We start from the raw sequence: 22,707 nt of genomic DNA on the forward strand, positions 1-22,707 counted from the left end.
AATTTGCAATAAAGGAAGTGTAGACATTATATGACTCTACATAAAGGAAATTTTTAGGAAGGCTGAACAAGTCACATGCAAGGAGTTGTGACCAGAGCTGCATTAAACAAAGTGATTTAACTCCTAAATGGTAGAGAATTGAACTTTGAGACTGCAGGGGCATGATCTATACACCACAATTGCTTAATTGAGCTAAATTTTTTTTGGGTGACTATAGTGTACCTATAAGAATAGACTTGAATATATAAATGCACCCATACAAAACATACAGTTATTTACCTAAGCAACATTCATGTTTCTCAGACATTCAGCCATGTCTCTCAATTTGTCTCCCTTATCTTTCAATAAATTACGCCATTGCTTTTCTGTGTGAGTGTAAGGTCACACCCTTTACCACCTTATAGTCTATGCCCAGAATCCCTTTATTTCCCTGTCTTTAAGAACCTGGTAATTATGTACAGCGTGGAATGGCAATGAACTCAATAATCCTATTAGTTCCTTGTTTTATTGTAAATGTAGCCAGCGCAGCTAACCATGGCTGAATTACCTGTACTGGGTGGAGTCTGGTGGTGGTGCTTCCAATTCCTTCCACTGTGGTGACAGCTGTTCCATGCAGGGAGCAGACAGGTAGCAAACAGGCATTGGCTGAAAAATGTCTATGTTCTGTCAAAGCTATATAACTTACCAGTGCACGTTTCATACATGAGCAACAACAAAAAACAACATTTTAAAAATCCTCCCTCAAGCAAGCAGCAATATAAAAGTATGGCCCTCCTAGGTGCAATTCTATTCACCTAAAGTCTGGAACTCCAAACATCCATTACTATACAGACCCAGAGGCAGTTGGTCTTGTACACCATTGAACGAGATATTCCTTACCTTTTTAAATGTCTGTCTGTGCTGATACATTATGCAGTCCAGTTTCTGTAGTGGCCTCCACTTTTATTTCTCTCTACCTGAAGATGCTGACTGCACTATAATTTTTCTGTCTGTATTTTTTTGTTTTTATCGATTTATAACTTGCAAGATTATATTGTATCACTTTAAACAAAAAAGAACCTTTAATAAAAAAATTGAGATATTAAAATTAATCAGGGTCTCTGGCATAACTAATTTTTTTTTTTTATAAAAAGGTTCTGCTCTAAAAATGTAAAAAAAGGAGAAGTCACCTTGACCTTTGGAATTTGCCTGCTGGTAATTGGCCACTTTTTAGAACAGAACACTTGAATACATTCTCACTTAATTTCCATTAGAAGACTAGACACTTACCCAGAGTACCATTTTTTTTGTAAATTTACCAAAGAACAAAAAAACAAACAAAAAAAACAGCGTATCTTGTATGGAAATCCACTTGCCTTCCATCTTGCTCCTTCCACAAATAATATTTATTTGCATTTTTTTATTAATAATTTTTTGTTGTGTAATGTTTCCTCCTGGGGAGGGAAGGGGGGGGGGGGGCAGAATTCTGGACTTATATTAGGGTCAATAGTCATTCCTACCCAACACGAATAGCAATCTTTGTGTTAACATTTTATTTTCTAGAGTTGGCATTGATGGTATAGGATACATTATCTTCTTGGAGATGGGATGAATAGTTGATATCATCACTGTACAGGATCCACAGCCACCTTCTCCACAGCCATATTTAGTACCTGAAAGACGCACTGAAAATAAAGCTGTCAAGGAATCTTTTTCAAAATTTCATTATACAAGAAAAAGGCCCAGGGCTCAAAATTGTGCAAGGAATTGTGCCCAAATTAGCATTAATCAAAGGAAAATCTAAGGTGAGGTACAGTTGGCATTGGAACCTGATAGTTGGATCCTGATTAGGGGCACCAAAAATGTTGGCCTCGTACTGGGGAAAAAAACAAAACCGTAAGGTTGATAAATATATATCCGTAAAAGAGGTACAGGAAGGAGGCGGGAGGGTGTGACAAATTCCCCTTTTCAAGTGAGTTTGCCACAAGTTCCTGGAGGAGCCTGCTTGCCAGCCTCCTGCCCACAGACTATGGATTTTGCAAAATGTGATGTAAAAGTCTCCGTTCGTGTATTTGAACTATATGGTTCGGGAACCGGACAGCTGCACAAACCGGATCCACCCTGGAGCTTAAGTCAAGTCTAATGGCTACTTTGTAACAATTTCCACCTCAGTGTTCTAAGTGTTCATCTGGGTGGCCGCAATTCCTATGGACGACCACGAACGCATGCAGCGGTGTTTGGTTGTCAAGTTCATGGAACTATTTTCGGATACTCAAACTATCGAACACCGCTGGACATCCGTGATCGCCTGCGTTCGGTTTGACAACACTTAGAAAGACACTGTTTGGTGGGAACGTTTCCACCGAACAAGGGGAACAAGCTCCAGGGTAAGACTATTGACTATTGTAGCGGAGTGCTAGTCTTAGCAGGGACTTTTCTCCGCTGGTTTCTCCAAGATGAACTCAGGAACAAAGAAGATGCTTTACAGAGCCAGCTAAAGGCAAGACAAGACAAGATTCTCCCAACACCTCACCGGTAACTGGAAGACACTCAGTTTTGGGGGACTAACTGATGTTTAATGGTGGCACACTTCCTTTTATGTGATTTTCCCTACAAGGCTGCTGCCCAGATGCACCGAGACACAAAGTAAACAAACCAATAAAACAGGGTTATACATAGAGACACTCCCATACAGTATGTACAAGCCCTCCCCTCTGCCTGGTAGATAATGTAATAACAATTATCTCCAGGCAGGAAAATCACATATTTCACAAGATTACAGAAGTACCCCAAAAACATGACATATCCACACGTCCCTGGATAGCTCTGATCTGGGTGAACAACATATCCAAAAATCACCCAGATCAGAGCAGGTGTTCACAAATTACTTGAAAGTCACTTTTGACCGACCGCACGTATGATTTCATGCCCAAAATAGTTCCAAGAGAATTAGACTATGCGGCAGCCTACCTTCTCAGCCAAATAATGTGTACATTTCTGAACGGATCATTGGATGTATTTGGTTCGGTAGATTGCTTCTACCAAATAGCACTTCGAACGTGCACTTCTAGGTGAACTTCTAGTTGTGAACATTACACAACTGCATTGTAAGATGTAAAGTAAAAAAAAATAAAAAATAAAAATTCTACAAATGTACGCTCTTAATCAAAAGCAAAATTATAGAAACATTTATTTAGACTTTCTATATATTTTGCTTTGAGCCAAGGAATGTTAGGAGTTTGTTACTTATCTGTTCCGTCAGCGGATCCCCATGACTTTTTCGTATCCAAGTAAATTAGGCACATGAAAATTGCCAGCACGCCTTGTTAGTTATGCAAGATAGCTCGATGAATGCCAGGCATTGTCAGTGCTTGACTATATAGTCTGTGATTTTTTTTTCTGCAAGTCAACTGAAATGATTTAACGTTACATATATTCCTGTATGGAATTAAAGGAGAAATTATGCTTATTGTATGCATTAACTCTGACGTGTGCCTAGATAATTTAAAATCTTGTTATAATAATTATATATGGGTTTAACTGGAGCCCAGATGGATTAATTGAAACACCTGTAACTTGTCTTCTTATGCCAATAGTCATCCCCCCTCCCCCTCATCTTTCTTTCATTTTTTTTCCTAATCATTGGACTTTTTGTAGCCCTCCAGTTATAAGAATAGCATTCTAACCTTTCAGACTTTGAAACATTATAGTTTTATATGTTCTGCCATTAATAATTTTATAATATATATATATCTTAAAGGATCACTAGAGGGTCAGGAACACAAACATGTATTCCTGACCCTTTAGCGCTAAATCCACCATTTAGGTGGCTTGTACCCCCCTTAGCCCCCCTATAAAAGTATAAAACTCACCTTATTTCCAGTGCTGCGTAGGTCCACCGGCACTGACTCCACTCCCTTTGTGACATCATCTAAATGGCTGATTTTTAGCCTATTCAATGCTTTCCCATAGGGAAAAACACGGGGGCTGGACCAAATGCCGTTTTAGCCAATCAGGACCTCCTCATAGAGATGCATTGAACCAATGCATCTCTATGAGGAAAATTCAGCATCTTCATGCAGAGCGTGGGAACGCTGAACGGCAGGGCTCCTTACTGTGCAGCCCTGAGCCACAAAGCCTCTCCAGTGGCCATCTGAGGAGTGGCCACTTGGAGGTGTCCCTAGAGGCAATGTAAACACTGCATTTTCTCTGAAAAGGCAGTGTTTACATGAAAATGTCTGAAGGGAGCTATTATACTCACCAGAACAACTACATTAAGCTGTAGTTGTTCTGGTGACTATAGTGTCCCTTTAATAAAGATTTATTGCTGTTAAATAATGGTATGTACTGTCCCACATAGTTCTATCAGAATGGAAATAAAATATATAAAAATATTCAAAAGGGAATCTATAGGCAAGATGCAGATTTAAACGAATGAATCATGCTTTGAGAAGCACTACGAGCACCATTACATAACCTTGTAATGGCTGCTGTAGTGGTTAGGGTGCCAAATGTAATTTTTGGATGGGACTTGTCTTCCTACATTAGTCCCTCTTTAAAACAGAACTGTTACATGTGAGTTTTTACACATTCTGATGCCAACTAAATGTTTGAAATGAGCTGTGCTCTTTATTACATTTACACGTTTATTTTTATTTAGTTTCTTCTGTATGCCTGGTTGTCAAAGTAAATTTTACATAAGGCCAAAGTAGCATAGGCCACTTGGATATTTATTTTCTGTTTGGCTACTTTTGCCTTAAATTTTAAATTCACGTTGAATTCCCCACCATTCCCACTTTAGTAAATAAGTCTGTATGCATAGGAAGTAACATGAAAGGATATGTCGCTTTCTTAAATAAGGGAGGAGCATGGTCTCCGGATCAATTCTCTGCTCAATTATCTGCAAATGTAGGAAATAACGATTAAAAAGAAATCACGAAAAAGAAAATAAACATAGTTCACTACAATAAAACTATAATAAAATAAGTAGTAAGAAAAAAAAATTCAAAAATGATCACTAATGTCGGATTATAGAGGAAACTTTTTTTCTCTGGTGAAAAGCTGAAGGGTTAAACATTAAAAACACACACACACACACACGATAAAGTATAATTTCTGCCCAAGCAAAAAACAAAAAACAGTATCCATCTACTATAAAAAGACAATATGTTTACAAAAGGAAATATTCAGGAAAACGTCTAGTTTTAATAGATAATGAATAGTAATTTGGCTAAATGACAAAAGGATCAACAATATATCTTTTTGACCCCGCAGGGCTATGAAGGGTTGTGTATTAAATTCGAATCTCATTTGGAACTAGCCGAACTGACAGCAAAGCTGAGATTTTCTTCCATAATGGCTATTTTGACGTTAAATATTACACTCACTTCAGTTAATAACCCAGCTGCCCTGATAGTATGAAAATTCTGACTGGTGGGATTTATTAAAAAATAAAAATAAAATAAAAATTGCCCATTTAATTTTTTTATAGATTGAAATTTGCCAGATTGGTTATGGTGCCTTTGAGACTGTATGGCAGCCCAGGAATGAGATTTACCCCCATCATGGCATACCATTTGCAAGAGTAGACAATCCAGGGTATTCAAAATGGGGTATGTCTAGTCTTTTTTAGTAGTCAGTCACAAACCGTGGCCAAAATTAGCATTCATATTAGTTTTTCCATTTAAAATAAAAAGGCCTATTCACTGATGATATCAATGTCATACGTTTTACTGCTGTACCCATTCTTCTACATAGGCAATCACCAATAAAGCCCGGTTAGTTAGGGGAATATGGATTCATGTGCAAGTTTTTAATAGTCAGAGGCTTAGCCTAACAGGCTTTGGATTCTTAATCTGACCTTTATTTTGGTGAAATATTTATTTATTTTATGACTGTATAAAATATTTCTAGGCAACACCCTCATGCAAAGTTTTCTTTTTGTGAGTGAGTGTTACAATCCAATTTTATCAGTCCATATAGCCTGCTTATTCTTTTTTTCTGTCTCTCTTTAAAACATAAAAGTGCAGCATATCTTGACTTTAAACCTGTAAAGATCATGGTTATGCCTCATGTCATACCTTAAGCTTGTGCTCAACACTGCACACCAAAAGTTAAAAGATTTAAAAAAAAAAAACGCAAATTCCTAAAATAAATTCTACTAGTTTTTTGCAAGTGAACCTAAAGAAATGTATCGGTTATATATTTTTAGTCACCGCACACAGTGTGCAAAGGTTAAAATATTAAAAATAATATTGATTTAAATATATAATTTATAAAAATCCTGTAACATGCTTTTATAATCTGTAATTTAATTATTGGTTTAATTATCTATAAAGCTAACAGTTTCTCCCCAGGCATCAGAGATTTAGCCTGTGCATTATTGTAATGTATTAGAACTGGACGCGATCTGCCTCCAAATTTGTTTAAACCAAACCGATACAGATGTATTGACCAATTCTGTTAAATCTGAGCATTTGATTGAGTTTTTCCATCATTTCCTGCCTGTTTTTTTTTTGTTTTTTTTAGCTTTGTTGGTTGCATCCAGTATAAATATTGAAAGCAATGTTTGGAGTTTGAATGCCCCAGATAGTACCAGATTATTTTTCATGTACAGTATACAGAGTGTGCTGATGTGATACATATTTTAATGTTATAAAATATATCCACTACCCTAGTCAGGGATGGCAAAATTTTTTTTTAAATGAAGATTCAAAAAGTGAATTTCAAATTTAAGGTCAAAATAGCCGAACTGGAAAAATTCTCAGTCAGCTATAGTTTCAGTTTGGCTATTTTGGCTTTAACATTGAAAATCACTTTGAATTCACTTCAAATTCTCACTTCAGTAAATAATCATGTGAGTAAAATGTTAAGAGCAGGGACGTGTTCGTCAAATTATAGTTTATTGAAAAATGTAATCCAGTAAAGCTAGAATAACATCTATAAAAGCCATTTCTAAAAACAAATTCTGTTTCAATTCCAGCAACGCACAATTTAGTTTTTGTATGTAGCTATAGTTAGACAAACAGATTAAAGTGGACAGCAACCTTAAAAGTCTAAAAACATAGAAAGTCAGCTGCATTACTGTTAATATAGAACATGCCATTTGCATCACTAACCTTTTTGCCATTTACAAAGAAGATAAGGTGATCTGATTCTGCCTCTGTTTCCATTGCTACTGAAGGCAGATACTTGCAGCTGTAAGGGCAATTGCAGGCTCCTTTTTCTGTACCAAAGAGATTTTTGTTCTCTTGATATGTAAACTGAAGGGAGGGATGCTGTACCAGTGGGTGTGTGTAAATTTCATATATTAACCCCTTAAGGACATATGACATGTGTGACATGTCATGATTCCCTTTTATTCCAGAAGTTTGGTCCTTAAGGGGTTAACCAGAATATCCATCTAGAGATACCCGAGGGTAAAGATACTGTATGCATAGTAAACGTTTGCATTAATGCATTTCAGCTGCTACAAATAAATCAAATGCCTTGTAACCTGTGCCTGAATTAATTGATTAGTCCGGGATTCACCCGTGGAGTCTTATTCAGCAAATTAGAATCCACAGGTAAAATGGAATTAAAAGGAATTTAATGTGTTTGTCGCAGTTGAAATGAATTTCCCAAAGTGTGTACCACACATGGGTGCTGCGTAATGTTTCCCCGGTGCTATGATTATAGCCCCGGGGAAACATTACTGCTCAACAGGGGCCCAGTCAGGTGCCGCGGTCCTTTAAAACCGCTACCGGACCCCTGTAATGTTGGCCGGCTGTGAGGAAATGACAGCTTGTCACTTATTCTCAGCATCCTGCAGGGAGGCAGCGCAGGAGGAGGCAGCTGCAACGTGAGGGGAGAGGAAAATGAAGAGCTCCAGACCTCTCACTCCCACCAGCAGCGGGACTCCAAGCCACTCTCCTGGCACATAAGGTAAGCTAATAGGAGGGTGGCGGTAGATATATATATATATAATCACTTGTATGTGTGTGTGAAATTCTGGAAAAATACTGAAATATTAAGGGTGCCTTGAACCTAAAATGCTTGGGAAGCACTGCATTACTGCATAAGATAAAAGCCATAGGTGATGTTCATAAGACAGTCATGGGGCGCTACAAAATTCTATTACCAGAACGATTTATTATATATATATATATTCATTCTCTCTCTCTCTCTCTCTCTCTCTCTCTCTCTCGCAATGACTACTTCACTCTACTAGTCAGTGAGGGCGCTAGACGCCGTTGAGTGAGCATGTGTACTGTGTGGCCATCGCATTTAAAAGGACTGAGCGAGTAGAGCAATGAATCTGCATCAAATTTTTGTGTTAAGCTTGAACATTCCTCAGCGGAATTTAGACAGATGATTCAGAAGGCTTTTGAGGAAGATGCAATAAATGCAGTGCAAATAAAGTGTGGCAAAAACACTTCAAAGATGGTCAAGAATCTGTGGAGGGATTTGGCATCCCGCAACTTCTGCATAGGGCAAATACAGACATATGCAGATACACTGACACATATGCAAAAACATAGATACAAACAGTGATGTTAAACTTGCTTTGTGTGTTTTTTTTTTGTTTTGTTTTTTACACGCATGACAATTTTTAATTTACAATATTTTTTGATTACTCAGACTGAGATGCATTTTGCACTCCCCACCTCCTTTTGAATTTCTTACCCCCATTGTGAGTCTCTTACTTACCCTTATCCCCTTTGTGTCATTGTCCCCTTCCCCAGCCCCTCTCTGCGTCACTGCCCTCTAGCCCCTGTGTGTCACTGTCCGATTCTCAGCCCCTCTGTGCATCACTATCCTCTTCCCCAGGCCCTTTGTGTCTGTCTTCCCCAAAGCCCCCTCTGTGTGTCACTGTCCCCTTCTCAGTCCTTCAGTGTGTCATTGTTGCCTTCTTAGCCCCTCTGGTTCATTATCCCATTACCCAGCTCCTCTACTTGTCTTTGCCCCTCCGACCCCCTGTGTGTCTCTTTTCCCCCCTCCCCATCCACTCTGTATGTCTCATTTCCCCAAGGCCTTCGGTGTCTTATTCTGCCCCCCCCCCACCACTCCATCCATGTGTCTCATACCTCCAACCCCTCCATATTTATTATTCTGCCCACTCCAGCCTCTCCTTGTGTCTTATTCTCCCCCAGCCCCTCTGTGCTTTATTATGATCTCCAGCCCCTCCATGTGTCTCACTATGCCTCCCAGTCTCTCCATGTCTTATGCCACCCCATTCCCTACAGGTCTTTCATTCTGCCCCCCTCCAGCTGATCCATGTAGCTTATTTTGGCCTCAACCTCTCCATTTGTCCTATTATGCTCCCACAGCCCCCCCATGTGTTTTATTATGCCCCCACTTCAGCCCATCCATGTATTTTATTATACCCCTCCTGTGTCTCATTCTGCACCCCCAGCCCCTCCATGTGTTTTATTATGCCCCTCCAGCCCCTACATGTGTCTCATCCCCCATCCCCCTCTCATTCTGTACCTGCTGACCTCCATGCCAAGTGGACCGCTACATGCAGGAGGGGAGCACTGTGCTGTTTGCGTCCCTACTGCTGGTAACCCGGAAATTGCGTCCTCCCCTGGCTAATACGTTTTTTTGTTGTTTTTTTAATTCTTTATTTTTTATGGGCATGCAGAATATAAAATTTCTTTACATCAAGTGCAATACGTTTTTCACATTGTACCACAGATTGATAAAATTCTATGGCGACCATTACACTTTGCTAAGCTACCCATTTTTTATTTATATAGTCTGATACACCTCTTGCCTAAAGTTTAACCTTGATGCCGTTTGGTAGGAGGGTGCGTGGAGTCGGCTGGGGGGGCCCTGCTCAAAGATGTCGGGTCTGGATACCTACGAGGGCTCTCATATTTAAAGTTTAATACTCGCATGTATGTGGCCATAGGCCGCCTAAGCAACCAAGTAAAAGGTGGGGGGAGGGATTCATCTTAAACAGCATCCCTAGCTGTCTGCTTACGGAGCCAGTTAGCATGGATTAGAAATTAAAACTTACGATTAACTCTTAAATTGTAGCGCTACTTTTAAAGACATAGTGCATACTACAGCTAATCATGTGTTTAAAAATAAACAGAAATGAAAACAGAACAAATGTAAAACAAAACAAAGCCGCATTTGTATCATTGGTGCATAAGCTTGTGTAGAGAGTCCAGGTCACCGTCCTGCATTGACGACCCGTTGGGGTCAAAGTGGGTAACAGGTCCGCAGGGCTTTGAGCTCAGGTCAGGGAGCTTGCCACCTTCTGTGTCGGTTCTCTGGGTGCAAACGGGGTTATGTCCTCTACATTCCACAGCGGCCAGGCACTCGCTGACGCTGTGGGCAGCGCAAGTCCTAGTGGTCGGAGGAAGTTGGACACCTCGGAGATATGGGAAAGGTAGGTTGTCTTGCCGGCCTGCTCTGTTATGAGGTGGTTAAGCCCCCATTTATACAGAATGGAATTCTCTCGAAGCAGAGTAGTAACCTGTCGGAGGGATCTGCGCCACGTGAGGGTCTGCCTGGAGAGGTCCTTATAGAACGTTAGGGTATCTCCCTTAAAGGTCACTGTTGGGGAGCCCTTAGCGGCGCCCATCAGGGACCCTCGATCTGAGTCTTGGATGAATTTGATCAGCACGTCCCTTGGTGCTTCTTCCGGAGCTTTGGCCGCTTTAGGTAGTCGGAAGCAAGAGTCCAGTCCCACTTGCTTGGCTTGCTTTGGGACTAACAGTGTAGCCACGAGCCTCCTGCAATAGTGCGGCAATTCCATGCTTGTGATCGATTCAGGCACCCCTCTGATGCGCAGGTTTCTGGCCTTCGCCTTGTCCTCCATGCCGGCCATCTGGGCCGTCAGCGTCGCACACTGTTTTTGGAGGGACCCCAGCGTTGCATCCGTGGCCGATTGTGCCACCCTGGTACTCTTGAGAGACTCCTCAGCCGTTGTCACACGGCCCGATATCACTGAGATCTCACTGCGTACTTGCGCCATGTCGGCGTCGAACATTGCTTTAATGTTGAGCATCAAGGTCTTAATGTCTGCTTTGGTGGCAGGAGCTGCGTCTCCAAGCTCGTGCGCTTGTGGGGCTTTGAGTAGTGCCCTGCCAGGAATGTAAGCAGAGTCAAACAGGCTCTTCTCATCAGAGGAGTGCGTGGCGTAGGCCTCGCTCGGCGCCATCTTGGCGGGCTCTTTTGGTGGAGTCGGGCGTAGAAAATTGCCTATATCTTGGGATCCGGAGGTAGGACCAGCCCGGCTTTTCTTCGCCTTTCCCCCCATAACTTAATGGATCTGGGGGTCCGATTATCTGGTCCCAAAATTTTTTTGCGCTAAAACACTGGTTTTAACGACTCCCGGAGTCAGAGCTGTTGTAAGCTGCGACTTTCCCGCTCAGGCGCTGGCTCCGCCGGCTAATAAGTTTTGATACTACCAGAGTTCATCATTTTCACTTGTCAGTGAAAATCCACCCGTGGTGAGTATGCCATGGACCCTCTTGCAGTGGTAAGTAATTTTAGCGTGAACCTGTAGCCACTTACTTTGATCTCTGCTTCCCTGCCGCTCTCTCATTAGAGAGGTCTGCCCATGCTCCCACTCTTATGCTTTTTGGTCTGCTCGTGCTACACCACTGCAATTTATTGATTTGCCCTGCTTGGGGACACTTCCCCCCCCCCCCCCCCCCCCCCCAGCATGCGGGCGTCTAAACAGAGTGACGTCATGTCAGTCCTTTCCTATACTCCCTAGTAGCACCGGCTAGGTAGTTTCCATAGCAACCACAGTGTATACGCTGTGGTTGCTATGGGTAGAGAGCAAAAGGACCACCTTCTTCATCAATCCATTCTTACTGGAAAAATTACTGATTGATAGGTGAGAGGAAAACTTTTTTTGCTAGCACAATGTATAGATTTGAATGCTCTTTTTAAAGACTGGTCGTTATGAGTACTACAGGTCCCCTTTAAGGTCTGGCTAGTAGCAGAGGACTTGGCATTGTAAGCCCTGTTACTATAACCAAAGTCTCATATATAGAGAATTTTACACCAGTAAAACAAAGCCCCTTGTAAAAATCATCTCCAGCTCCTGAGGAAGTCCCCGCATATCGCAGGACGAAACGCGCAGAGCCAGCTAGATGGCATTCCAGAGACCTCAATACCACGGTACCACCACGAAATCAACTAAGGTATTCTCTAGCCCCCAGGAGTTGCGACCAAGGGGCTTTGTGAGAACCCATTTCCATTTTATAGTGGTTGGTGCCGGACATTTGTATCCCGGTCTCATAATTGTACTACTTGAATTTATTTTTTACTGATAAATTGTTTTTACTCAGAATAAATTTTGATACGATTTGAAGTCACTGTTTTGACTGTCAATGTAGCGGTTTGTTTAGCGCCCTCATTTTGTGGACTTCATTTCCCACCTTTTGTGTACTACATTGCATTTTTACCTACATTGTTACAAGTATACTTTTTGAATGTCATAAAAACCAAGCATACAGTTATAATAGCCTCCAGCAATACACAAAGGTACATCTAACATCAGCAGACATGATCAAGATTAAATTATGAGCTATGTAACAATTTTTAATTGGACAATGCCAGGAGCAGACTGTAAAGTATACAATTTTATGTTCCAAAGGTGGTTGGTTGTCCTAATAATAAATAAAATGTAATCAATTAACTAGGGAAAGCACAGCCATTTGGGGACATTTTAGCAAATAATTAACTAAAGTAAAAAACAAACTACATATGTTAAATTAATAGCAAACCTTAATGATGGCCATTTGTTTTGTTTTCTTTGATAAATTCTTAGAATGTCACGCATTATAAACAATGTACCATTGCTCTATCAACCTCAAAAGGCCATCAAAGGAGGTGTAGATAAACACCTGAACTGAATAATAGGACAATAAACTAAATTAGTTTAGAAGTCTAGTACAGAACCGACCCAAAAGTTTGAAAATAGGGGATAACCCTTAAGATAGGTTTTATTGAGATATGATATATTTAGTATTTTATGTACTCTACATATCGTGGGAATCGGGTAAGGGTTAGGTATTGTGTGAAGCTCTTCATTTCACCCTTCTTGTTACCTTTTTGAGTTTACACTGCACGTGGAGCACAATGTAATATATTTTGAGCCCCCTTTTTACAATATCCCTCTCTGCACAATCTATGCAAAACTAAAAAAAAATATATTCTTTTGTGTATATAGATTTTTTAAAGTTTTTAGTCCTTGTACAATTAACCCATTTGATTTCACCATTTTTGTTTGTCCATCATACAAGTCATCCTCTTATAGGCCCTAACGCTGGTTACCTGTTGGTCGTTCTAGTGTTATAAGTTTTATGGTTTGATAGTAAACAATGGTTGTTGGTTCTTTATATAGTTTAGTTGATAACTCCCTTCAATGTGGGAATTGTGCAAATATTTCTATTTGTGTGCATGGGAATACAAAAAGGCATACTTGTACTAAGACTTGTGATATATTGCTCATACGCGGGTTCCTAAAATGTATGTTTCAATTTAAGAAAGGTTGTTGGCAATACTGTGTTGCATTAGGCTGCATAAGAATCGCATTTTGATATTGAAATTTGAGTTTTCATGCTGAAGTGGGAGAGTGAGCTGGGTAGGGAATTTGAAGTTGAAGACAGACACACCTCTTTACTAACACTGAAAAACATTACACAATGTACAACACATGACAAACTTCTATACAGATGGTACGTTACACCTTCTAGACTGCTTAAATTAAAATTGGCAAACACCAATTCCTATTGGAGGGGTTGTGGGAGCGTTGGAACATTACATCACATCTGCTGGACATGCCTTAAGATAACTTCATTATGGAAAGACCTACATAAACTCATTTAATCCATCATAAAATTTCCAGTTGAAATATCCCCACATCTATTTTGATAAATTTACCAGAAAATATATCCAAAAGTCAAAGAGTAATGTTGGGTCATCTGTTTATTTCGGCTACTTCCGCAATCCCAAGACCCTGAAAATCATAAACTGTTCCTTCAGTTAGCGAGGTATTACAGCTCCTTTTTGAAAACAAACGTTGTGACTCTGAGCTAGCTACAAGATTTCTATCGGATGCAAATACCACCTTACAACTCGATTGGACGATTTGGGAAGAAGATATTAGGCGTCAATATCACATCTAGTTATTTACCCCCATCCGGTAACCAAATATTATATTTGTATTGTTAGTTTATTTTGCACTGCATTATGGTTGCTAAATAAGGCTCTACCAATGGTAAAGATACTTATTATTGTACAATTTCTTTAAATTATTTATTATTTTTAATGATTAATAGTACTTGTATATTTACCATTTTTCCTTGTTTGTTTGATATTGTTTGGTTCATTATCATATTTAAAAAGTTCAATAAAACATTTGAAAAGAAATTTGAGTTTCCAATCTAACTGGAAATTATTCAATCCCCTATGCTGCTGTCTGGGGGCTTCTGCATTATTGGCAAAGACCCCCCAATGGAGACTCTACTGGGTGCCCGGTGACCAAAGGGTGCAGGGGAAGGTAAGTTGACTTGACTTATCTGAACTGTCCCTCATGGCCACTGTCATGGTCTTCCTGAATGTTCTATTCAGTCCCTGATGCTTCAGCTGCAAGGAGCCCACTTCAGCATTGTTTTGTCATGCATGGGATCCTCCTTACACCGAGCCTTTCTCCCATTGTCAGTAGTTATGGTAAGAGAGGAATGCCAAAACTTGACGAAGGTAGCTCCCTACTGTGTCTTAGTATATCTTTTTTGACTGCGTTGGAATTAAAGTTATATTAACCCCTTAAGAATGGCGGGCATGCTATGCCATCCTTGGGCATCCGGCTCTAAATGCATCCCAGGGATTCCCCCTGCTGCTGATCCGGCCCTCCTGGGCCATGGTGATTGCGAGGACCTCACGATCACATGGACGGAATAGCCATCCATAGCAGTGCCAGCAGGGGGAGTGCTTGGAATGACAGGTAGTCCCCCTGCTGCCTGAAAAAAGTTAAATAAAAGTTAAAACACACTGTAAAATATTATATATATATATATATATATATATATATATATACACACACACACACACTGTCTAAGTGCATTTTAATATTAATATATAGTTATATATTAATATCAAAATACACGTAGAAATATTATATAATTTTATATACAAGGGCTCATGATAGTACAGAAGAAACAAACACTGATAAGTGTAGGATGGTATTAAAAGAGCACATTCTCATACTCCTACCACCATGACCACTTCAATTCACTGAAGTGGTCATGGTGGTTGGAGTAACCCTTTAACATTATGTGGACCATTAAACACAAGTAGATGTCCAAGACCTCCACACAAATACTGTATACGATTATTCGATATACAGTGGAAGATTGTGCAAAGAACACACCTTACATATTTTTGTTCTCCTATTACAAGTGTCAGGGTACCTGTAGTCTGGAGACTTAGACGTTTTTCCATCCAGACGGCATGATTCTTCCGTTCCTCGCGGTCCCCTCGCGCATGTAAACGCCGGCCGCGAGAGAGCTATGCCTTTTTGTAACGTGACGCTCAATAGTCGACGTCATGACGCTATTCTAGCCCGACCTGTCAGTCAAGTCCCGGACACGAATCAGGTCTCGGCGGAGGCGTGATTAGTCTCTAGAACCAGGGTATTTAAGGGAGCTCTCAGCATTTGCTCATTGCCCTGTCGTGGTTCTAGCCAGCCTAGTCACACAGTGCTCTTGTATTCTCTTGTCTTTTGGTTCTGACCCGGCTTTGTTATTACTTACCTGTCTTCTCTGGTATCCTTGACCCGGCTTGTCTCTCGCTTACCTGTCTTCTCGTTCCCTCGACCTCGGCTTGTCCCTGACCATTCTATACGTAGTATTACGTTAAGTCCGGCCATTCTAAGGTCCGGTATACGTATCTGCTACTCTTTGTACTCTGCGTGTTGGATCCCTGTCCCGATCCTGACAACAAGATTAGAATAGGTAGAAATCACTGCCTTGGATAAACACGAGTTACACTAAAACAAGGTCAAAATACATATCCAAGTCTTCCATGACAAATAGATGAATATAAGCAGTGCCTTACATTCATGGCCATTAAAAAAAAGTTCAAGTGGGGGGCGGGGCCGGACCGCCATGCTGAGTGGAAGCATGGAGACAGAGCTCCTGAAAAAAGCCAAAGTTTATGGCTCTATCGATCGGCTAAACGACTATTAATAGCCAGAAACCTGTACCCCAATTCGTGAGGCAACCCTGGTCCCGAGGTGAGGCTTGCCACGCGGTTCTAGTCCCTCGGTGGGGCGATCCCAGCCGACCAGGATGGAGACCGCCCGGGCGGTGAGTGGGGTGGACGGCCGCCGCCCAGCTATCCTGCCCACCAGCGGTATAGCTGAAACGCAAGGCTAGGCAGGTCTGGCCCTGTTCCCCCCCCCCCCTATGGACCGGCGGGGGTGATCCCGGTCCCCACCCTGTGACCCAGACAAGTGCCGCAACACCAGCGAGAATTCGCTCATAAAATGGCGGAGACCACGCGGCACCCCCGAAGTGAGGGCAGTCGGATGCACCCTCCTCTCTTGCTCCCACACAGGCGGAACAATGACCGCACCAACAAGGGCACCAACGAAGAAACACCTACCTCGCACAAGCTGAGGAGGAGCAGCGTGGCAGCTTGACACACCAGCGCAACTTTGAACCCGAAGGAGGAACAAAACACAAGGCCTCTTACCAACCTGAAACACAGCCCAGTTCCCCGTGGGCGGCTTGAATCGGAGGATTGACCCACCCACAGCCACTACACCCGGGACTCACCACAGGCCCAAGACTGGTGCTCGGCTGGAATACCAGTGGCCCAGGAACGGAACTGCGACCCTCCTTTCAGGTCACCCAATGGGACTATAAGCACAGAGGCAGCCATTAAGCATTTTGCCACACCACAACATACTGCACTGCACACTAAGGGGTCATTTTGTATGCTGTCGTAAACTTTTACCTGCCTGTCACTGGGTAAACATGGGGTGGTTATTGTAAGCGTATTTTAAGCGTCTTTTATGAATATTCTAAGCAATTTTAAGCATATTGAGCAATGAAACAATCGTTACTGTTGACGCTGCTTTTCTGTTATAAGCCTATGCACCAATCAAACACTAAAAGCTTGTTTACTTTAATGTACACCAACAAGTAACCCACATACATTACTATAAGCTTGTGTATACCCACCTATGTAACTCTAATGCCTATCCAAGCATGTATGTACATCCTGACTACACGTGTTTGTACCTTTCATGTTATTAACAAAAAAAAAAATGTGCCGTTTACACTGCCACATATCTGTAACACTATGAAAATGCCTGCAGTTGCTGTCGTGGCTCTGCATGAACACTGTTATCTGATGCACAAACCAAAATAAAGAATTTAAAAAAAAAAAAAAAAAAAAAAAGAGTTCAAGTGATTAGAGCTACCATGTGCGATTGATTTTTTCATTTCCCCCGGATATAGTATTTCATTGAACCTCTGCTAGGCCACGGCATATCACAGTTGCATGGGTAGAGAGAATTCAAGTAAGCCCTCAAACCACTACAGAAAATACACTGCCAATTCTAGAATATTAAATCCTAGAAATCTTGGGGAAATTACCATTCTATTTTATCAATGAATGCTATAACCTCCACCTTCTCGTTTGAAATATCTACATTCATATTGCCTGCTCCACATATGTGTTGAATTGTAAGAATGTAAAAATAAATAAAAATACGATTGTTCCATCACAGAGTACGTATTTTACACATTTCGTTTTACTATTATAAAACCGTGCACCTGTGCGGATAAATTGAGATCAGTTTAACATTGTAACAGTGTAATCTACATTTTTTAACTCTGATAATAAAATGGAATCTTGTGCATTCATTTTATTGCTGAAAATTTTAAACCAGAATGGGACCAATATCCCTGTACAAGGTTTAAAGCGTCAGACAACCAATCCTGTAAGTGTTCCAGATTATTGGCCATTGGTATCAACCTCAGTATGCTAAAATCAGAAAATAATGCTTGGGATACACCTATACATACACCTACACTAATGGGCCAAAATGCAGATTTAAACTTGGTAAAGTAGAGGAGATGTGATTATCTGCCGTCTTCCCACATTTAGTACAAACATAATTTGACCAACTACCAACACCTACATATGAAGAATAACTCATTAAATTCTTGAAATATCTGTCGCTCACATTATGTATGTGGTTCGGTTATAACAAGATCAATTGAAATCATGTAGCTCAACAGGTATTGGGTATATATCGAGGACTACACATCCAGAGGGAAAGTGAAGGCAAAAATCATTCATGGAGTTTATAGGATGTCGATTTTATTTGCTTAAAGTAACAAAATGGTTAATGAAAAATATTTTTTTACCCTTATTCCAGTATTCAATCACCCAAGTCCCCAACAATCAGAACACACAGTAAACCTCTTGCTTTTCTACAAAAGTAGAACAGAGTACACAGTTTTAGATATATGAGCAGGAGTGCAGACTGTCTCACTATCTTGAGACATCAATAGACCATGGAGTGAAGGTTCCAGCCTTATCTTTTGGGATCTGAAAAGACAAACCAATAAGGAAACTCAGTTTAGAAATCTGATATGTTATGCAGATCATAGAGTTCAATAGGCCAATATACTACAACTCTTTTTTTGTTTTTAATTTAAGTAGAGAACTATTAATTTGGTCACCCAAAGACTTATTTGGCTTGTACAGAGGCAGTTCTGTTGATAGTGTCTACGTCTAACAGCTTCAAAACCCAAGAATAATAATTGCCCAGGAATCCAGGAAGTGCAGGATAGGTTCATGACTAACAAAATGAGAGGTTAATGTATTAAACTTCCACATACCATTTTAGTTAAATGGTCAGCACACGCCATTCGAACTTTCTCTTGGACTAGTGGGCTGCTTAGAGTGTAATCCTTTGTCAGTCCACGTTCCTCTCGAGCCGCATCAATTGCATCTTTTATTGCAAAATAGACAGAGCACCCCAGGAACAAGGCAGGTTCCCCGACACCCTATGAAATGTGTAAATAAAAATGTATCCAAATCAAAAATAAGCATGTGTCTACTTTTGTCACAGAGAACAAAGTTTGTTTGCATTGAAAATATTTCTATATGGAGATGCATTACCTTGGATGAGTAGATTGTATATGGGTTTTGGGAACCAGCCAGTAAAGACACATTAAATTCAGTGGGAACATCACAAACAGCTGGTATCTTATACTGATCAGGTCCTCGTGTGTACAACACACCTTCAGGTGAATAATGAAGCTGCTCCAGTGTATAGAGTCCTACCCCCTGAGTAAAAGCACCTTCGACCTAAAGTAAACAAAGTAAAGAATTCTAGATAACAGATAAGATACATATGGATGGGAATCGTTATGGCTATATTAGATTTGTTTAACTATTTTTCATTATAGCAGGGATTGAGCAAACTAACTACTGAACCCAAAAAGATTTAAAGTCAAAATGTGTGGAAGTATATTAAAACAATGTTATATGTCTTATTCCATATAATGTTCTAAAGAATAGCTATTCCCACATGCCAAGTCGGAATGAGCCAAACACTAAGATTTACAAATGCTGAACATCCATTATTTTGAAGCCTTGTTTATCCATGATCCCTACAAGTTCCTTGGTGACTACTAACTTAAGTTAAATATGTCGAGCCCAGTATCCTCCATAATGAGATCTAACATTGTAAAGCTGCTAAATCCCTTTGTCACAGTCAGCATTTGAAACCTAGGCTTTCATAATTTGTCTGAATGGCTAAATTACGCTACTCCAGCTTTATTTCTTCTTAAAATGAGTATTCAAGTAGACAAAGTCAATCTAAATAGCACAGATTAAAAATACAACAAGGAAATAGTGCAAATTTACTAAAAGGCAAGTACACTTTAAAAAAAAAAAAATAGAAACGCCATTGTATTGGTTCTGGTGCTAGGAGTCTCAATTTTCTGACAAAGCAAAAAAAGCTGGGCTAATTTACAACAAGTACTCATAGACTAACCAAGCCCAAAGTTAGATGGATTTCCACTGATAAGGTTTAAGTCCAATTTCAGTATTACAGTGTTTGCAGAGGAATTGGCTATAGGATGTGAGGAGAGTCACAGTTTGTCAACGGGTTTGAGAGAAAGCTGGGATGGATCCTTCATTACTCGCCATAATGAGTGCAATAAGGTGTAGTTATGGTACCAAATACTAACATAAAACAGTTTCTAGATGTACATTTTTCTACAGTAGTTAAATTTACTCTCTGCGTTGGTGCAGATTACTGCTCTTATTTTACCTACGATGTAGACTAGGATACAATATGCAAGTACGGTTGTGTACAATAAAATGCTACTCTAACCCCATCAGAGAAATACAGTTTAAAAACGGCAATGCCAAGGAAATACTTCATTGGTCTACAGGGACTGATATCTTGGGCGTAGGAACCCAAAAAAATCTGGGGGGGGGGGGGGGATAGCATTTTTACTCGCCGGGTATATTCTTATTCCGTAAATTAGGAGTTGTTTATCCCATTGTACAGCGCTACGGAATTTGCAGTCGCTATATAAATGATTAAATAATAACATTAAAGGGTCCCCCCATCCCCCCCCGGTTCCTACGCCCATGACTGATATCTGTAGAAACGGTCTTGTAAACACTAATCTCACTAACCTGGCCAATATCAATTCCTGGATTTATGCTTTGTCCAAAATCCATGACAATATCGGTACGGAGGCTCTAGAATGAAATAGAAAGATTATTGTAAAAGAAAAAAAATAAATAAAATGATCAGGTTTGTCTGAAGTATGTCAGCTATGAATATCAAGCAATACTTCCATTCCAATATTTCAAATCTCATTGAAGAAATTAAAGGGTTTAAGTGCACTAAATGCAGAGTTCTCTCCCTCTCCCCCTAGATTTAAGGAAATCTAATTACAAAGGCTGCTTTTTAAACATGAATTCCTCACTGTATGCATCTTTAATATGTTTCATATGACAAAATGGTTGTCACTACCCAATTAGTAGAAATAAATCAATCTTAATTACCTTGTGTCCTCCGGTCAAGCAGTCTAACTCAATCTCAGAACATGCTGCTCCAAATATATAATACGGCCCTGCGTGACCTTCTCCCGTGTCCCAATCCATGTAAGTGTCATAACCCCTAAAATGGGGGTAGGGAGAAAAAAAAATTTGGTTCCACAGTAATGGCATGAACCCCAGATCCAGTGAAAAACCATTCAAAAATCACCTACTTGTAAAAACCAGTAGCTGAAAGGCTAATTCTTTGCAAGTAAGCTTGCATAACCTGTAATCAAAATTTTAAATTAGATTAAACACTTAAGTTTGTACGACTGCAGACGGTGTGTAACAAATACAGAACAGCAAAGGGGTAACAAGGGTAAGTTAGCCTTTTAAGGACCGGGGGGGGGGGGGGGGGTTAACCCTTTACATCATATGCCATGGTCCTTAATGGTGGTATAGGAAAGAGAAAGGAGAGCAGAATAAAGATTATTACCCAGTCTTCCCATTTGCCCTCTGGATTTTGTTTGATGACAGGTTCCAAACTTTTCATAAGAGTCTCGCAAGCATTCTAGAAGAAAATTCTCATTTAGGAAATTAATCAAAGATATTTATCACTGATTCTTCAAAGGCTGCTCTGAACATGTATTCTAAACACTTATCGCACTCATGCTAATGAGGTCGAAGGCTATTGGTTAAACTAGGATCAAGGAAATTTATCACATTCGAGATTCCATAAACAATGAATTTATATTCTTCGTCATTAGGTCACAATTTTATAGGGATTAGAATTTTAACCCATTAACCAGCAATAATGACACAAATTAGAGCACAGTTTATTACCTTCACAGCCAAGCCATACACATCTGTTCCAATGCTACCCCCAGACGGAATGGAATTTGGAACACACGCAACATTTGCTTCACAGATATATATGTAGGACAGGGGTATCTTCAATTCCCGGCTTGCAACCTGTCATACGAATTAAATAAATATTTGGTGATCGCAACCTGAAACTGCAATATAATGAAAAGTGGATTATTGTGCACTAGGACTGTACAAGGAAAATAGGACACAACCCCAGAGTAGAATACAGGAAAGAAAGTGTGTGTGGGGTGGGGGGGGGGGGAGGAAACAGTACAGTTACAGTTTTGGGCCCTCTAGAGGGTGCTGGAGTTTCAAAATTTGTTTATAACCTATTGTGAAAGATGTCATTTAAATAGCAGTTACAAAATAATCAGTCACTGTGATGACAACATGAGCTATTATGGAGCTCTGTAGCAGGTGAAATTTGGACATGTTGCTGGGCAAATAGAATGATCTTTATTTTGGTTAATGCAGCTTTTGACAGATTCACTTAAAACGGCACAGCTTAGAGATGGATATAAGGAGGTTGTCATTGGAATCTGTTTTCCTTGAGCTACATATCTCCAATAGATTGAGCTCTCTCTGGAATCACTGATAGATCACCCTAGAACTCGTAGTGTGAGTAAACACAGACTTATTTGCCAGTTCAAAAGTGCAGGAATAATAATGTGCAAAGAAGCACTTCAGTGTAAACAACCCACAGTATTTGTAAAATAAATAGGGAAAAAAAACCTGTAGTGCAGATTGTACAACATGGAGTGTAGAAAGTCCATCAGTAATAGGTACACTCACATGAAGTGGAGCCCAACAAGAAAGGCTCACTTGATATGC

General features: G+C 40.3%; 2 protein-coding genes across 3 annotated transcripts in view; both read right to left on the reverse strand.

The window, feature by feature from the left end:
* The window catches only part of LOC134571536 (aldehyde oxidase-like), a 77,404-nt gene extending 70,221 nt beyond the window's left edge, over positions 1–7,183 (reverse strand). The window contains exons 1-4 of one of the 2 annotated variants that reach the window (XM_063429869.1): positions 7,098–7,183; positions 4,810–4,879; positions 1,568–1,652; positions 548–656 (exon numbers count right to left, since the gene is read on the reverse strand). In XM_063429869.1, coding sequence (XP_063285939.1) covers positions 548–656; positions 1,568–1,652; positions 4,810–4,879; positions 7,098–7,151 — 318 coding nt within the window. In that variant the 5' untranslated portion in view covers positions 7,152–7,183. Of the gene's footprint in view, positions 1–547; positions 657–1,567; positions 1,659–4,809; positions 4,880–7,097 lie in introns of those variants that run through there. The other variant, XM_063429868.1, reaches the window with a different exon arrangement.
* An 11,035-nt stretch (positions 7,184–18,218) lies between these two features.
* LOC134571537 (aldehyde oxidase 1-like) overlaps positions 18,219–22,707 on the reverse strand; it is a 52,882-nt gene continuing 48,393 nt past the window's right edge. Inside the window, exons 28-35 of the mRNA XM_063429870.1 lie at positions 21,853–21,981; positions 21,506–21,580; positions 21,243–21,295; positions 21,037–21,151; positions 20,662–20,727; positions 19,129–19,317; positions 18,846–19,013; positions 18,219–18,552 (exon numbers count right to left, since the gene is read on the reverse strand). Of these exons, the coding sequence (XP_063285940.1) occupies positions 18,496–18,552; positions 18,846–19,013; positions 19,129–19,317; positions 20,662–20,727; positions 21,037–21,151; positions 21,243–21,295; positions 21,506–21,580; positions 21,853–21,981 (852 nt within the window). The 3' untranslated portion in view covers positions 18,219–18,495. The remainder of the gene's footprint in view (positions 18,553–18,845; positions 19,014–19,128; positions 19,318–20,661; positions 20,728–21,036; positions 21,152–21,242; positions 21,296–21,505; positions 21,581–21,852; positions 21,982–22,707) is intronic.

This window comes from Pelobates fuscus, chromosome 8, assembly GCF_036172605.1.
Source record: "Pelobates fuscus isolate aPelFus1 chromosome 8, aPelFus1.pri, whole genome shotgun sequence".
In the NCBI taxonomy this organism is placed as follows: domain Eukaryota; kingdom Metazoa; phylum Chordata; class Amphibia; order Anura; family Pelobatidae; genus Pelobates; species Pelobates fuscus.